At 33.5% G+C, this 19,385-nt stretch overlaps 2 protein-coding genes across 4 annotated transcripts; both read right to left on the minus strand.

Annotated features, from left to right (window-relative positions):
• Positions 1–14,773: 14,773 nt before the first annotated feature.
• LOC133039899 (uncharacterized) lies at positions 14,774–16,428 on the minus strand. 3 transcript variants are annotated; one of them, XR_009688849.1, is made up of 3 exons: positions 15,968–16,428; positions 15,142–15,883; positions 14,774–15,059 (listed from the first exon to the last, which is right to left on the minus strand). XR_009688849.1 is itself a non-coding variant. In XM_061118999.1 (3 exons), exons 1-3 carry the CDS (start codon positions 15,450–15,452, stop codon positions 14,874–14,876), a joined length of 408 nt encoding a protein of 135 aa, XP_060974982.1. In that variant the 5' UTR covers positions 15,453–16,428; the 3' UTR covers positions 14,774–14,873. The 3 variants fall into 3 exon arrangements, 2 of the variants coding, with proteins under 2 accessions (XP_060974982.1, XP_060974978.1); XM_061118999.1 differs by having other exon boundaries at positions 15,142–15,285; positions 15,375–16,428; XM_061118995.1 differs by having other exon boundaries at positions 14,774–15,883.
• A 64-nt stretch (positions 16,429–16,492) lies between these two features.
• On the minus strand, positions 16,493–17,070 carry LOC133034069 (uncharacterized). The gene is made up of 3 exons (XM_061109097.1): positions 16,905–17,070; positions 16,678–16,815; positions 16,493–16,594 (listed from the first exon to the last, which is right to left on the minus strand). The coding sequence occupies exons 1-3, from the start codon at positions 17,040–17,042 to the stop codon at positions 16,493–16,495; spliced, it is 378 nt and encodes a 125-aa protein (XP_060965080.1). The 5' UTR covers positions 17,043–17,070.
• Positions 17,071–19,385: the final 2,315 nt, after the last annotated feature.

Here is a 19,385-nt window from a genome sequence, read left to right on the forward strand (position 1 = left end):
GTACATATTGTGTGTCACCGGGCCCGTAAACACCGCAAGTCACATTGTGAGTCGTACGAATGATTGAGTGTCACTCAGTACAACCCGAGGTCGAACTGGATTCGGTGAGTTCGTTGGGAGAGTAGTGATTCCGGTACCCCAAAGCGAACTTGAGTACATACTGTGCCACAACTGGACCGTAAACACCGCAAGTCACATTGTGAGTAGTACGAATGGTTGAGTGTCACTCAGTACAACCCCAGGTCGAACTGGATTCGGTGAGTTTGTTGGGAGAGTAGTGATTCCGGTACCCCAAAGCTAACTTGAGTACATATTGTGTGTCACCGGGCCCGTAAACACCGCAAGTCACATTGTGAGTCGTACGAATGATTGAGTGTCACTCAGTACAACCCGAGGTCGAACTGGATTCGGTGAGTTCGTTGGGAGAGTAGTGATTCCGGTACCCCAAAGCGAACTTGAGTACATACTGTGCCACAACGGGCCCGTAAACACCGCAAGTCACATTGTGAGTAGTACGAATGGTTGAGTGTCACTCAGTACAACCCCAGGTCGAACTGGATTCGGTGAGTTTGTTGGGAGAGTAGTGATTCCGGTACCCCAAAGCTAACTTGAGTACATATTGTGTGTCAACGGGCCCGTAAACACCGCAAGTCACATTGTGAGTCGTACAAATGATTGAGTGTCACTCAGTACAACCCAAGGTCGAACTGGATTCGGTGAGTTCGTTGGGAGAGTAGTGATTCCGGTACCCCAAAGCGAACTGGACTACATACTGTGCCACAACGGGCCCGTAAACACCGCAAGTCACATTGTGAGTCGTACGAATGGTTGAGTGTCACTCAGTACAACCCCAGGTCGAACTGGATTCGGTGAGTTTGTTGGGAGAGTAGTGATTCCGGTACCCCAAAGCTAACTTGAGTACATATGGTGTGTCACCGGGCCCGTAAACACCGCAAGTCACATTGTGAGTCGTACGAATGATTGAGTGTCACTCAGTACAACCCGAGGTCGAACTGGATTCGGTGAGTTCGTTGGGAGAGTAGTGATTCCGGTACCCCAAAGCGAACTGGACTACATACTGTGCCACAACGGGCCCGTAAACACCGCAAGTCACATTGTGAGTCGTACGAATGGTTGAGTGTCACTCAGTACAACCCCAGGTCGAACTGGATTCGGTGAGTTTGTTGGGAGAGTAGTGATTCCGGTACCCTAAAGCTAACTTGAGTACATATTGTGTGTCACCGGGCCCGTAAACACCGCAAGTCACATTGTGAGTCGTACGAATGATTGAGTGTCACTCAGTACAACCCGAGGTCGAACTGGATTCGGTGAGTTTGTTGGGAGAGTAGTGATTCCGGTACCCCAAAGCGAACTTGAGTACATACTGTGCCACAACGGGCCCGTAAACACCGCAAGTCACATTGTGAGTAGTACGAATGGTTGAGTGTCACTCAGTACAACCCCAGGTCGAACTGGATTCGGTGAGTTTGTTGGGAGAGTAGTGATTCCGGTACCCCAAAGCTAACTTGAGTACATAATGTGTGTCAACGGGCCCGTAAACACCACAAGTCACATTGTGAGTCGTACGAATGATTGAGTGTCACTCAGTACAACCCGAGGTCGAACTGGATTCGGTGAGTTCGTTGGGAGAGTAGTGATTCCGGTACCCCAAAGCGAACTGGACTACGTACTATGCCACAACGGGCCCGTAAACACCGCAAGTCACATTGTGTGTAGTACGAATGGTTGAGTGTCACTCAGTACAACCCCAGGTCGAACTGGATTCGGTGAGTTTGTTGGGAGAGTAGTGATTCCGGTACCCCAAATCTAACTTGAGTACATATTGTGTGTCACCGGGCCCGTAAACATCGCAAGTCACATTGTGAGTCGTACGAATTATTGAGTGTCACTCAGTACAACCCGAGGTCGAACTGGATTCGGTGAGTTCGTTGGGAGAGTAGTGATTCCGGTACCCCAACACTTGACCCCGTATAAATGATATTTCAGCTTATGTTCGTTTGGAGAGTATGGACTCCGGTATGGTCAACATTTATAATAATTAACATACATGTTGTCATATGATTAAAAGAAATAAACATACAAATTGCAAACTCAATTAATACAGAAAAAGTATTGCATAGTCTGTTTATTAATTTTGGCCAACATGTGTATTTGGACATAACATAAAATATAAGAAAGTTCATACAATTCCATTAAACCAAACTAAACCGGCTGTATATGTGGTTTATTCATGTGGGGAGAAATATTTATGTGTTGTACTTTTAACTGTTCATAGAGTTAACATAAAATATTATTTTAATTTGATTGGACTGCTTGTGATTGACACTACTTTTTTGTATATAAGTATAGTGCACCAAAGACTTTGAAGCAAATATTTGAGAGGCAGCACGAAATATGCTCCCCAAGTTTAATATACTTTCTAACGTTTTCAAAGAAATTCGGTTTCCCCCCTAAATTTATTTTCACAACCTATTTCCACCATAAGGTTGAGGGAAACACTCCTTTTCAAGCCTCACTAACACCCTAATTTGGTTTGTTAAAAAAAAAAACATGGTAGCTGGTTCTGGAGAGGACCCCTACGGGTTCGAGAGGGATTTCCCTTCATGGAAAAATTCACTTGGGGGACACCCCCATTGCTACTGTAGTGATCTAGCTTATGTTTGGCCTTCTAGCAGTAGAGCAAATCCGGGTCGTCGCTTCTTTGGATGTCCGCACTATGTAAGACTTCGAACGCCTTAATAATATTTTAAACTAGGCTTTGTAAATATGGTGATGTACTTATTTTAAATTCAGGAGAACAACGAAAGTCGAGGATGTGATTACTTTTGTTGGATCGATCAAGCTCATCCTAAAAAACCTGCAGACACTACTCTCGGTTTGCGAAACCAAGTAAGGAGTTTGGAGAAAGAGAAGATGCACCATGAAAACATTATTAAAAAATTATATTTCATTATATTTATTTGCCTTTTCATCATTTGCCAACTTTTATTTCGTTAGAGATATTGTATGTGGTATGATGTTTATTTTATGTTTTTTAAGGACGTAATTCAAAGGAAAGGTAGGCATTTAAGTTGGTTCTATTAAAAATTTCTTAATTACTATTTCGTCATTGATTGTGAATGTCAATATGTGCGTAGTACAGTAATTAATCTAGTGTGAAATACTAGGATTTAAAGATAAATATCGGTAATTTTCACAATATAATCCAAAAAGTGTCATAATAACTTAGTCAATATTGTTGTGTTTCACTAATTTGCATTTCAAAAATACTTCAATTTTTTTTTTCAAAGTTTAATGTTTAATAGATTGCTACCATTTTCAAACGTTGATGTTCAATACATTGCATTTTTGAAAAACAGTAACCTTTATTTATTTTGGTAGCTTTTAATTGCATTATTTAGAAATGGTGAAATTGTGTGAACGCCAGAGTTATTATGTCTCATTACTGTACTGTACTTTAACTATGTGTTTAATGTTGAATAGATTGGTACCATTGTTTATAATTTTTAATATGTTGGAGGTATCCATATAATTGTTGTAAAGGTTGATGTTCTATACACTGCATTTTGGAAAACAGTTTTTTTTTTAGCCTTTAATTACATTATTTAGAAGTGGTAAAATTGTTACAAAGGAAATTGTGTGACAGAGTTATTATTTCTCATAATTGTACTGTACTTACTCTTTTTGATCCAAATTTATGTCCAAGGCCAGAATTAATGCCTTCGTACATAAGTGTAGGTATTTTTATTATTTTGGACATAATTGGAGTAAAATTGGTCAATTTCATTTTGAAAATAATGTACTTCACTATCCAAAACCTAACAAGATGCGGCAAAATATAACAACAGTAATAATATTCACAATAATAATGGGAAAGTACATAAGTATAAGTATTTTTATTATTTTGGCTATGGACATCATTGGACTAAAACAGATAGTGCGAAAAAGAATGTAAAATTGGTTAGTTTCATTTTCAGAATAATGTACTTCACATATTGTTATGGTAAAAAAAAATCCAAAACCTAATAGTAATGGCAAAGTATAACAACCGAAATAATATTCACAATAATAGTAATAATGACCATACAATAATAATAATCAGTTCCACCAAATTCTAAAAACTACCACAAGTCTTACCCTATAGTAAATTATAAAATCACCAAAATTAGTGCAATTCCAAATCACCTAACAGTAGTATGATGCAAGTATATAACATGACTGACTAAATATAATTTACGACCTAAAACCTAACTTTTGTAACCATTGTACTGAACATAGTAAATATATAAATAAAGTAACTTTTGTAACCATTGTAATATACTACTTGTTACTTATGGCCAGCCTTTTAGAATGACGTGTTTTCGGGGACTTGCTCTTGCCAGTCCACATGTTTTCGGACCTGGCCTTCGCTGTGCTGAATCGGGGGTCTCGAGGAGACCTTGATGGACTACGTAATGGTATAGTTGTAGATGTTGATGGAAGAACTTTGGTTTTGCTCAATCCAAATTGCTTCTTAACTCCCTCCATCACAGCATGTTTAGCCTTGTTACTCTCGTGGGTGACAATTTTCCCAACACAATCCAGTCTGGCTTCAATAGGATCAAACTGCATTGTACATTAGGAAACCAATTCAGTAATACACATGACTGTTGGAATTTATTTTACCAGGATCTTAGATCTACTCACAAGTATGTTTATTAACATCCTAAATAAGAACTTTCTAAAACGATGAAATAAACACATATAAAGTTTAGGAAACCTTACATTGGGTGCAGCGGAATAATATGACTCCTTCCGTTCAGATATCTAGCCCTTGATTCCTTTCTGTAGCAGAGCATTATCAATATCTGAACCTGGATCTCTTTCTCTGAATCTTTGATGCTGAATCTCCTTTGCTGATGATCTTTCTTCACGATCTTCCTCACTATGATTGAGGTATCACTTGATGTGTGTGGGCACTACTCTAATCACTAAGAGAGGTTCGAAATATTGAGGAAGAAAAGAGAGAGAGAGTGGCGGCTAGAGAAGAGAGTGGAGGCTCAGGTTTTTCTGATTCAGAAAGTGTAATTTTCCTGAAGCCTTCACTATCTATTTATAGCATTCCTCTAGGGCTTGATTTGAATTATATGGCATTAAAATAATGAAAAAATCATTTAAAAAAGATGACATAAGTGGCCGGCCCTAGGCTAGGTGGACTGGGCCTTGATTTTTGCAATTTTGCAATTTTACCACTTTTGTATCTGTTTTTCTCAAAAATGCCAATTTCCTAATTCAATCATTTAAATGTCAATTCTAACTATTTAATAACTATAAATAATTATTAAATAATATTGTCATTTATCATATTTATTAATTGCACCATACAAAGTATCATAATTAACAAATATGCCCATGTTAACTCTTTCTTTACAATTTCGCCCTTACTTAGTGAAAATTTCACAAATAGACATAGTCTAATTTGTGAATTATAATTGATTAGTCAAAACCAATTACATGAGTCTTACAAGCAATATTATCTCAACTAGTGGGGGGACCATGGGTCTATATAACCGAGCTTCCAATAAGTAGATCAAGAATTTAGCACTAAAATTCACTAACTTATTAATTCTTCGTTGAATCCACGCATAGAACTTAGAATTGCACTCTCAGTATATAGAATGCTCTATATGTTCCACCATATAGACACATCATTAGTTATCCATTGTTATAATCCTAATTTGATCAATGATCCTCTATATGAATGATGTTTACACCTTTGTAAAAGGGATTAAATTACCGTTACACCCTACAATGTATTTATTCCTTAAAACACTTGACCCCGTATAAATGATATTTCAGCTAATGTGAAATGAGTACTCCACCATTTATGTTCGTTTGGTCAAGCTCGAAGGAGATCATCCTTTGCTTACTATTCGCCAGATAGAAGCTATAGATTCCATGTTTATGCTAGCGCTCCCACTCAATTGCACTACCGTGTTCCCAAAATGTACGTATCACCCTGACCTAAAAGTAGGCTTAACTAACAAATCAAAGAACACGAATAGCCTTTCAAGATTGAGCCTAATCATATCAGGATTAAGATCATTTGATCTAGGATCAACTAGGCGATATTGACTTGAATAGATATTACGGTAAGTTTAATAAATCTAAGTCAAAGTTCAATATCGGTCCCTTCCGATGCATACTCCATGCATCCAACCTGAGCTTTACTTTAACCAATGTTCTGGAAAGAACATAGTATTTCTCCAAATACAAGTAAACTCTGTTGTAGATTATCATATCAGTAAAACCCTGTGTCTGATAAATCTAGGAAACTTTATTCACATAGTCATGTTTACTTTCCAATGTGTTGACGACACAATAAACAGGATCAAGTATGTGAAAAGGGTTTCAGATGAATTTATACATTATGTACATATAATCATGAAATAAATCATGTGAACCATGCAACATTAAATGTTATTTCTGATCTATATTAATAAGTAAATCTGATTATATTGAAATGAGTTTTATTTAGGGCATAAAACCCAACAAACTCCCACTTGCACTAATATAAAACAAAAAGTGCGTTTCAAATAATCTCAACACCTTGATATACAAATCAAGTGTAGTAGTAGTAAACTCCTCGTAATAGGATCTGAAAGGTTGAATTAAACACAACCTTTTCTCCACTATTACTCTTCCTTTAATCACAAAATCATTGATAATGTGAAATTCCTCTCTATATGTTTACTCTCTTGGGATACTGGATTCTATATCTTTGGCAACTACTTTTGGTTAATCAGGAAATTAACACTAGTAGTTTAAGGCAATTTGGAATGGTGCCAAAGATGTATAGAACTTTCCTTAGACTGAATAAGTACCTTTCCTGCAGCTTTAACATTCAGTCTCTCTCTGGTAGACCTAGAGACTTCAGATAGGTTTTTACACTTCTCCAAAATCACTATTCCACCCCCAGAGTAACCACCATCTTATCAGAAAGATTTACTAGCACAAAGGCAAATTTCGAAATCTGATATGGTGTAGTCTAAGAGTTTTAAACACACCCTTATAGACTAACATATAGTTCCTCTTCTTAATCTTAAAATTTACTTGATTGTCTTCCAATGTTCTTCTCCTGGATTAATCTGATACCTACTCATTACTCCCACTCAACAGCAGATGTCTGGTCTAAGGCATACAAAAGCATATCTAAGACCTCTCACTGTTGATATAAGAAATTCTTTCATGGCTTTATCTTTTCTGGAATAGTTAAGACTTTTCCTTAGATAAATAAAATCTATACCTAAGAAGTTGTGAAGCTTCTATAGATTGCCATTAGAAAGAAAATGCTTCAGCATTTTACTAAAGTAAGTTGCTTGCATTAGAGTAAGTAATTACCAGGTATACCACAAGCCATAGGTTTAGATAAACTCAAACCTGTAATACTAGGAACAGGAAGTTTTGTTAAGTCCATTGAATAGACTTATAAACGAAAATTTCCTTTTATGTCCTTGTAATAGAAAACTTTAGGTTATTCCATGTGAATGGATTAAACCATAGTTCTATAGGCTTTCTTCTTAGTTTCTTATCTTGACAATCCATTACTTGTTTAAACTCACAATGGATTTTAATCACTAGTGTCTCCCGAGTTCAGAAGAAGGTGAGTTCCTAGAAACTCTCCCACTACGACAAGGTACCGCGAATTATGTCGAAGAAAACTAAATGGTATTAACCTCTTTGGTTGTGACAAGACAACAGAGGCAGTGGGATCATCATATGTCATATAAGATGATAGAACACTTTTGGAATCAAGAATTAAATATCTCCTTTATTTGCTACTTGTTTTTCAGACTTAGTCATTTTCTTAGAAAAGTAGTATTTGTTTGAACAAACACTTTCTTATCTATTGACAATGGGATGGTCCACCCCTAATCACTTAGAATAGCTAAGAAACCATGGTTAACAGTTCTAGCTTTTCTTAAGATTTTGATTAGGTCATCCATGAATCTAGTAATGGTTTACACTAAGTACCCAACCATTACATCATTCTGAAATTGTATTACCATAGAAGGATTTAGGCAACGACTAGTAACTAATCATCAACATGCAACTCGAAATTTCTGGGGAGGTAAGTTTGGATATAATTCAAAAATCAATTTAATGATCTTTGAACTGCATATCTACTAACTATTTCTCCACCCCTATCAGTTCGCAAGATCTTTAACCACTTACCTTAATGGTGTTTAACCATTGCTAGAAATTAATGAAATTTTTCAAACATTTCAAATTTCTTTGCATAAGGTATAATCTAGAGTTATCGTTTTAAGAATACAACGAAAAACTCATATCCACCCCTGAATGTACATTCATCTTCGAATGAGATGAACTACTTTCAGTGGATATAGGCATATTAACTCTTTGCAGAGATTGATCTTGTCAAATCCACTATGAACAAGATACAAATGCCATAGATTAAGAAAATGTGGTAGTGTCTATGATGACATAGGTTTAGTTACATCAAAGAGTTCTTAGAATACTTCAAGTGGATCCTGGTCACAGAATACCTAACTCACATTCCATACAGCTTTAATCCATTAATAAAAGATGGATATTAAACACTTGAGAAAGTGTAACTGTATTGTATTCTGGAATTAGAAATTTAAGAAAATTTCTATTTGGAATCTAAAATTAAAGTCAAAGACTTAAATTCAACCAAATTTAATGAGTAATTCTTTCTTGGACCACCACTACTAATACAAACTCTAAGTCAGATTTGCCCATACAAGTAGGAAATTTCTAAGATTGAGGATTTATATCAATTGGGAATAGAATTTCGGGATTATAATCATATGCGTCATATAAAATGACAAGAAATGATTTATAGACCATTCGTCCAATGATATGTTTTTAAAGCTAATTCGAAATGAATAAGCTAAGAGGAATTAGGATAATTTCGTTTAAAATAAGAATCCAACGATGCTTCGATTAGCGAAAGTCAAAGTAATCTTATTTATACAATCTTCTTGTTTCATATCGTAAAAATACTAGTCTAAGGTGTCATCAATTGATGAACAGCTAGATGTCGCATATACAATATTTATCTTTCGAGATCTAACACTATTATGTATGTCTAATGGTGAAAATCCACTAGGGATTTATCTCATTAGATAAACAAGCCAAGTTAGACCAACAATGAAGATTCGAAATTAAACTACAACTTAATAACAGAAAATAACATGGTTCAATATAAATTCATACACAATTCAGAAATTATAAGCATATAGCAAGTAGGAATGACAAGTGAAAATACTAAAACTTACAATCCTAAATAATTTCCAAGGTTTTTCAACAAACTGATACAGTGTCCCGTTTAGGCGAGAGTCAAAGCATCATCCATTGAATAGAGTTGTCAGCTCATCTAAAATGATAACCATTCTAGCAACCTTTTATTCGATCAAGATTGGAATTCAGCGTTGTCCCGTTTAGGCGAGAGTCAAGGCAATTCTATCTTATGAGCTTCCACCATTGTTTCATAATTTGCAAGTCAAGTATGGTCGCCACCATTAGGGTGATCCATACCATACAAAACACTTACAAACTACTTATCAAGCGAGGTTAAACGGTGCGAAATTGCTAATGAACGTTCCTCCATTAGGGAGGATTACTCACTAAAACAAACGCGGTGTAAAACCCACAATGGAGATCGAATGTCTCTTGATAATAAAGCTCATTATTTAAAAAGAGTTGTATTTTCTTTTATTCTCTTTATTTATTCTATTTATTTTAAATATATATTTATTTATTTAAAATTTCCAATTTAGAATGAAAAATTCTAAATATAAATTTTAATTTAATATTTATAAATTTTACTTAGATGGATATGAAAATAACATGAATTATTTCCATCTTAGTAATAATTTCCAATAAATATTTAGAAAAAAATATTTAAGTTGTTACAAAATTAATTTAAATTAATTTACAACTCAAATTTAATTTTCTATAAATATATATTGCATTTCGAAAAATTAAAGTATATAAGAATACAATTTTCGAAAAATGCATATTAAAATAAAAAATAAATCCTGGAAAAATTATTCTAATTTAATGTTGGCCCAAAATTAATTAATAAAATTAATTTACAACAAAAAATATAATTTTCCTATTTAATTAAATATATAAGAAAAATTACAAATATTTAAGTATGATGATGAAAATCAACTTAAATATTAATTTTCTATTTAATTAAATACACTAGAAAAATACTTCAAGCAAAAATATCACCTATCTAGATTTTCCTTTGACTAATTAATTCTATTTCTAATAATATACTTTAATTTAATTTATTTTAAATTAATCAATAAATGAAAAAAATCATTGATTTAAGTTGATCCAAGAATTAATTAAAATAAATAATTAATTTACAACTTAATCTATTTTTCAAGATAAAATTCGAAATTCTAGCATTTAAGAAATGCAATTTCGAAAATTGATTAATAAAATAAAAAATAAATATATTTTGAAAATTATTTAAATTTAGTTGAAAAATTAAATTTCAACTAAAAATAATTTTCTTTTTAATTAAATGTCATGAAAAAGAAATATTTAAGTATGATGATTAAATCAACTTAGATATTTTATTTTCAAATTAATTAAATGTATTAAATTCAAGAAATAAATAATTAAGTGTAGAGAAGGCTTAATTATTAATCTCTAGTTTAATACTAGGAAAAATATACTTAAAATAAATTGTACCAAAATTAATTATATAAATAATTAATTTCACAATTTATAATATTTTCCTATTTAATATTAGAAATAATAAGTAGTCTAGAAATAACTATCTAGAAAATATCTTATTTGACTAAGTATCTTTTCCACAAAATTTGAAAAAATATCTAATTTAAGTCGTATTAGAAAAAATCTAGAACCTAAATATTTTTTCAAATTTAAATTTAATTAAATATCAAAAATTAAGTTGTAACCACTTAATTTGAAAATATTCCATTTTAAGTTAATATTCGAAAAGATATTAACTTAAAAAATATCTAAAGAATCTTAATAACCAATGCCTAAAATTCCTCAACTTAATTTTGAAATTTGAAATTCAAAAGATATTCGCATTTAAGTTGGTTAGTTGTAGATAACTAAATATTAACTTAAATAAGAATATTTAATGAAAAATTTAAATTAAGTTCCAGAAAGAATCTAGATGGTTATAATTCTATATTTAATTAAATACAAGAAAATACATATAGTTTAGCTTAGAATATAAAATTCCTTAAACTATATTTTTCTTAAATTAATTTCAAAATAAATGAAATTAATTATGTTGCTAATCAATTTTATTAGGTTAAACTAGTTTAATTAACCTAGTACGATCATTCAAATCGGGCAAATGGGCCTTCACAATTGGGGTGGTTTGTGTGAGGGGGAGTCTTTGGGTTCGGTATGTCGTACCCACTTCTATGGCTCCCAACTCTCACACAAGGCCCAAAAGAGAGGAATTTAACCTTAATAAGAACAATCATTATTAATTGAATAAGCCCAAAACTAAATGGGCCTAAATAAAATCTATCAATGACTATGACATTTTATTTAGCAACATTAACCTATATGCATCTATAATAAAATTAAACACATAGGCTCACACAGGCACACTTTGGATGGGTCCTATCATGTTCTTCAGGTCATACACGGATGAAAGAAGATTGTAAAATTTACTGTTACAAATTATTAACTTGACCAAGGGAGCCATCAGATCATTAGATCTGGCAAAAAGTAACCATGGCTATTTGCGATCAAGTAATAATAGGTTTTAAAAAACTTACACATAAGCTAAAACACATACTCCTGCAACAAGGTTAGTTGGATAGTTGGATGTAGGATTTATTTAATTTTAAATTAAATATTTAATTTCGAAAATAATTAATTAAATAAAAAAATAATTTTTCGAAAAATTTTAAAAAAAATTTGAAAAATTCGAAATTTTTTTTTTTTTTTTTTTTTAAAAAAAAAAAAAAAAAAAAATTAAAATTTAAAATTAAACCTACAATTTTTGAAAAATTAGGTTTCAACCAACCTAAATATCATTTCAAAAAAAAAATTTGCTAACTACTTTTAAATTTTAAATGTTATTTTATAAATAAAAATTAAATAAAAAATTAGAAAAGATAAATAAATATCTTTTTCAAATTTTAAATTTAATTTAAATAAATAAAATAACAAAATTTAAAAAAAAATTAGCAAAATATCTTATATCATTTAAAAATTACATAATTATAAATATCTTATTTTTAAATTTAAAATAAGATAAGATATAATCAAATTTTAAAATAAGATAGATTTTTAAGCAAAAAGATAAATACTAATTCTATTCGAATTCAAATTACACTAATATCTTGAATTAATTTAAAAAAAAATTAAATTAATTCAAAATGATAATTAGAATTGAATTAGGAATAGTAATAGTATATATACAAAACCATACAAAAAATTGGAAGTTAATTCCATGAAAAAGTATGAAAAATTGAAGAAAAAGGAAAAAATCCGAAACTGTACGGACAGTTCTGCGATCATGAGAAACTATCGACAAATTTCCGATTTTGTCAAATCTTCAAAAAATCATAACTAATTCAAATAAAATCCAAATTGAGTTCTGTAAAAGGCTAACTTGCTTAATTTTTTCCATACTATCCAATAAAAATAATTCCAGAAACGAAATCACAATTATTTTTCACGAAAATTTCACAAACATCAATCAATCATCAAATAACACTCAATACAACATGATACCATCCAAAGAACATACAAACAATCGTTTTAAAGTCCAAATTACATGTAAGTAAATCAATTACCATGGCTCTGAGGCCAGTTGTTGGAATTTATTTTACCAGGATCTTAGATCTACTCACAAGTATGTTTATTAACATCCTAAATAAGAACTTTCTAAAACGATGAAATAAACACATATAAAGTTTAGGAAACCTTACATTGGGTGCAGCGGAATAATATGACTCCTTCCGTTCAGATATCTAGCCCTTGATTCCATTCTGTAGCAGAGCAGAGCATTATCAATATACGAACCTGGATCTCTTTCTCTGAATCTTTGATGCTGAATCTCCTTTGCTGATGATCTTTCTTCACGATCTTCCTCACTATGATTGAGGTATCACTTGATGTGTGTGGGCACTACTCTAATCACTAAGAGAGGTTCGAAATATTGAGGAAGAAAAGAGAGAGAGAGTGGCGGCTAGAGAAGAGAGTGGAGGCTCAGGTTTTTCTGATTCAGAAAGTGTAATTTTCCTGAAGCCTTCACTATCTATTTATAGCATTCCTCTAGGGCTTGATTTGAATTATATGGCATTAAAATAATGAAAAAATCATTTAAAAAAGATGACATAAGTGGCCGGCCCTAGGCTAGGTGGACTGGGCCTTGATTTTTGCAATTTTGCAATTTTACCACTTTTGTATCTGTTTTTCTCAAAAATGCCAATTTCCTAATTCAATCATTTAAATGTCAATTCTAACTATTTAATAACTATAAATAATTATTAAATAATATTGTCATTTATCATATTTATTAATTGCACCATACAAAGTATCATAATTAACAAATATGCCCATGTTAACTCTTTCTTTACAATTTCGCCACTTACTTAGTGAAAATTTCACAAATAGACATAGTCTAATTTGTGAATTATAATTGATTAGTCAAAACCAATTACATGAGTCTTACAAGCAATATTATCTCAACTAGTGGGGGGACCATGGGTCTATATAACCGAGCTTCCAATAAGTAGATCAAGAATTTAGCACTAAAATTCACTAACTTATTAATTCTTCGTTGAATCCACGCATAGAACTTAGAATTGCACTCTCAGTATATAGAATGCTCTATATGTTCCACCATATAGACACATCATTAGTTATCCATTGTTATAATCCTAATTTGATCAATGATCCTCTATATGAATGATCTACACTGTAAAGGGATTAAATTACCGTTACACCCTACAATGTATTTATTCCTTAAAACACTTGACCCCGTATAAATGATATTTCAGCTAATGTGAAATGAGTACTCCACCATTTATGTTCGTTTGGTCAAGCTCGAAGGAGATCATCCTTTGCTTACTATTCGCCAGATAGAAGCTATAGATTCCATGTTTATGCTAGCGCTCCCACTCAATTGCACTACCGTGTTCCCAAAATGTACGTATCACCCTGACCTAAAAGTAGGCTTAACTAACAAATCAAAGAACACGAATAGCCTTTCAAGATTGAGCCTAATCATATCAGGATTAAGATCATTTGATCTAGGATCAACTAGGCGACATTGACTTGAATAGATATTACGGTAAGTTTAATAAATCTAAGTCAAAGTTCAATATCGGTCCCTTCCGATGCATACTCCATGCATCCAACCTGAGCTTTACTTTAACCAATGTTCTGGAAAGAACATAGTATTTCTCCAAATACAAGTAAACTCTGTTGTAGATTATCATATCAGTAAAACCCTGTGTCTGATAAATCTAGGAAACTTTATTCACATAGTCATGTTTACTTTCCAATGTGTTGACGACACAATAAACAGGATCAAGTATGTGAAAAGGGTTTCAGATGAATTTATACATTATGTACATATAATCATGAAATAAATCATGTGAACCATGCAACATTAAATGTTATTTCTGATCTATATTAATAAGTAAATCTGATTATATTGAAATGAGTTTTATTTAGGGCATAAAACCCAACAATGACAACCAAATCCATAGAAACAAATCCATCAAAAAATAGATTGACAACTCAATTTTCACAATATAAACAGTTAGTTAACTGGATGAAAACTTAAACTAAAGAAATCAACATTACATTACCTCTTCCAATATTTCATTTTCCTCGAACAGTGATTCCATGTACTTCATTACAAACATTCCACAATCGTGGCCATTTTGTTGTTGTGGGTAGTCCTTGCTTGAAGAAATAATTACAAACTCGCTGAAATTCAGGTCTCCTGGCTTGACAGGCGCAAACAATTGGTCCAAAGTCTGGAGCTGCAAAAAAATTAAAACAATCACAGTTGAGATTAGTGCAATTACACTAATAAAACGGCAAACCGTGTACACACGTGCATACCATCTCTACGCAGGTGCTCCGACGTGACCTCTTATGCATTGCAGAAGACAACGAGTCCCTAATTTCCACTGTTGTATTAACCATGCTCACATTCGCCGCAAACCAGTGCGGAGCACTATCGGTATCCAGTAGGGGTACCACCATCTGCGACAAAGTAAAACAAACAACGTCATTGGAAAATTGAACTACACACATTTGATTCAACACAAAAGTTTCAAGAAAATGCAAATTACAGTGTGACATAAACTCAAATCTGCATCGTAATAAAGAGTGGACCACTCTTGCTCCTTCGCCATCCTCTCCACAGTCATCGTTCTTCCAAGTAACTTGCTCTGCACAATAAGCACACATAATAGATTACATTTAAAATAAAAACATAGATTTAACAGAGTTTACAGCACAAATACAAAAGATTCATGTCCACTTTTAAATATCAAATTTCATACCGAAATTCTGGTGGGCATAAACCAAGTTCTCTTACTTCCAATGCCGTTGCGCTTCTTCTCTCGAAAATTCATGATTTGAGCAAAGCAATCAATGACCTGACATTTACACAAACAATATCTGTTATGTTGTCATTCATACAATTTGTAAATGGCATTAACTAAAATAATGAACTACAAATTTCAAAGCACCCAAATGCCAACTTCTACGTACACTGTTTGATATATCAGTCTCCGGTTTCATGCATTTGAAATACCTCCGCTCGACCTCAACCTTCCCAAAATGGGCTAACACTTCACTGAAATACCAAACAAATAATCAACAACGAAACGAATGTACTAATATCAACTACGTACACAGTAATCATGACACATGAGATTACCTCGGATCATTGGCGCTAGAGAAAATGTAACGGAACAACTCGTACTGTTGATTTGAGTAACCCTTCTTCACAGTGAATGGACTAATCACCTTCCCTCCAGATTCTTTGAATCTTTCGAACGCAGCATCATCAAAATCATCCTTCACTGTCTGCTCAACTTCCTCTTTTACAATAGCGGGGAGATCTTCTCCCCAAAAGTTCATAACCTCAAACGAATCATCAGAAACAACCACCTTAGTTGGAACAACGACCTTCTCTTCTGATAGATTAAGTGAAGGGACACTCTCTACATCATCAACATCCTCTTCCAATTGATCCTTCGTCCCTTCACCATCCTTTTCCTCGACACCCACGTCATCCTTCTTCTCGGTCTCCCCGTTGAACGAAAGCGAGCGCTGAACTTTGCTCGTCTCAGGTATCTCCAACACTTCTTTCATAGTCCCCTTCCCAAGGTAAGTGGAGAGTACCTTCGCAATGTACTCTTTTGCGCCGCTCACCTTCAAATCAAGCCGAAGACCTCATCTTTCAACTCACACACGGCTTTGTATATTGCGTCATTTGTGGGTTGCCCAAGCTCAATGCGGATTCAAAACTTGGCAGTAACACATACGTGTTAGTCAACTTCACCTGCTTAGTACACCAAAAAAACTAGTTAGCATATCTCTCAAATAAAATTCTAACGCATTAGAAAATTGAAGTACTAAATGTACCTTTCCACTTGTGTGACCACCCTGGTCTCGAATCCACTTGTACACTGACTTGCAGTGTTTTGTGGTCCAAAAGTCAATTGGAGCCACAGTTCGGTCCACGTGAGTAGCAGTCCAGTCTACGTGCGTCAAATATACAAGCTGCCACCAAACAAAAGTGCATACATATATTACCACACCAGTACACGAGAGAATAAAATTACTACCATCACAATAATTCGAAAACTTACCTGTAAAAATATCGTGCAACCGGAGACATTTTTGGTGTTCTTCGTCTTGTACCGGTGTAGAGAGCTCATTAGATATCGATATCCGGCAGTCGCCCAATTCTTCTTCTTAATTGACCTTATGTCAACTAAAGAATGCATGTAGCTAGTGCTGACCTCGGTACCATTCTTCGGCGACGCAACACGGTTCAATACGGACAAGGAGAAACTTAATGAGAAACGAGGTAGTCACCGTCATTGGTTTCCCTGAGCTCATTCTCCAGCAAAGTCAGGGAATACCTATAGTCCTTGGCCTTGAAGAGGACGTCAAACTCAACCAGGTCACGCTCACTTTCGGTTGCCACGGGTTCTCCGCCATCCCGGATTCCCATGACATCCTCAAACAGCTTGGAGGATAGTTGGATTGTTCTTCCAAATATCTCCAGCCGAGAAGTGGTTGGATCCACGTGATCGATCAGCCAACTAACTATCTTAGCGTCTATGTACGGGGCATCCTCCCTTAAAAATGTTGAGAAACCGGCATTTCTCACCATTTCTTTTTGAGCCTCGTTGAGCAGTGGGACTATTCTCCCCAAACGCTCGAATGAGCAACAACCAGAAACTTGAACGTCCCCCACACCTTCGTTGTTGTCAATCCCTGGCTCAGCAGATAATGTCTCCTTCACCTTCTTCCCTTTCCTTTTACCACCAACCTTGGAGGGGGAAGCCTCGACTTCGTATGCATCCCAATTGTCAATCTCTTCATCGCTAAGAAGCTTGAATTGCTCCTTAAAACTACGAAGCACCTGCAATATTAAGACTCGATTATTAACAAAAGTACGCTAAATCAAAGATAAAAAATAAAAGATCCATAACACAGTCCAAGTCACTCACATCTGCTTTAGGTTTCTCTTTGTGTGCATCAGCATAAGCATAGAAATTGGCTTGGCTGCATCAATTAAATAAAGGAATGGAATTATAAATATTATTTTCAAAACCAAAAAATATTACCACTAAAATAACTGCCACAAATAACTCACTAGTACTTCGCCCAAGCTTCCTTCGGATCCTTCTTCTTTATCTCTGCTGCATCCTTTTTGTCTGCAGCAGCCCCCCTCTTCCGTTTAAATACCATTTTATAAACCTATTACACAAGACAAAATAACTTAAATTAACAAACATTCAAAACACTAAAATATTGGAAGACAAAGACTTTGAATAATTCATGCAATTGTCTAACATTTCAGTGTATTCATGACATCCCGACACTTAATTTTCTATATGTGTACAATAACAGGTAAGCATCTCTTCCCATATAACATAATTTCATAATATGTATTACATGGAAACTGTTAAGTACAATGTACCAATATGCCTAAATAATGGATTCTGTAAATTGTTAGTTTTGTTATAATTCTAATTTCCCAAAAGGAAAATTCAAATAAGATTAAAATTCAATTAAAAGCAATGTCAATTTCCCAAAATCGAGTGGGTTGTACCAAACCAACAACTCCAGTTACTGATTGGAACAAAAAAACCGCAAAGTACAGCAGTTCACAAACAATTAATAAAATAAACAAGTAATAATAACATTAAAAATCACTCATCTTGTTGCAAAATAGTCTCCCTTTGCTTCCAAGTTATCATATTTTCCTAAGATAATTTACTATTACAATACCATCCCAGCAAAGTCAGTTATACAGTATTCACTTTTAACATACAATGATGCCAACATATGTAATATAAAATATAGAAACAATTATATTAAGATTTTATTGTAGGCATCTCAGTGTAGATGCAGAAGGAACATGAAAATATACACTGAGAAGAATAAATAATAAGGATCTACCACAATTTTTTAAACTTATTTTCTATCCCTTCCACATTTTTTCCCTATACCTAACATAGTCAAAAACTCCATAATTCTTCAAAGGAGAATGCAACTAATGTTTTACTTGCTAACTAGAGTACTTACTAATGTCTTATTACACTTCCTCAAGTATGAACATTAAGCTTTGATGGGGTTGCAAAATGGGACTTCTAAACCTTGTCCACTTCTATATTACTTTACAAAATAGCTTTCTTTTGATACTATTTTATAAGATGAATTCTATCTGCATAAGTGAAAAAATTTCGAAAGGGTTTTAATTTCATAAGGTCTCAAAAATGTACGAAAATTTTATTTTCTATAGTACAAATATCTTTACAAAATTTAAAACATATATTTTTTTAAATTATTCTTATCCGAATTTTTAATAGTACTCCTAATTTATCTGTGTTAAGTTTTTAATTCAATACACAACTTGTTTGGTTTGATAATATCTCCTATTTCTATTATGATATTTAAATTGTATGACATTATGCTCATTACCAATAAGTTTAGTGCCTCTAAAATTGGTACCATACTTAAAAATACTTGATGTTTCATATTTTATCCCAAAAACAAGAAAGAAAGCAAAATCAGTTACATAATGATAAGATCACTAAAACAATATCCAACCTAAT

This window comes from Cannabis sativa, chromosome 1, assembly GCF_029168945.1.
Source record: "Cannabis sativa cultivar Pink pepper isolate KNU-18-1 chromosome 1, ASM2916894v1, whole genome shotgun sequence".
Taxonomy (NCBI): Eukaryota; Viridiplantae; Streptophyta; class Magnoliopsida; order Rosales; family Cannabaceae; genus Cannabis; species Cannabis sativa.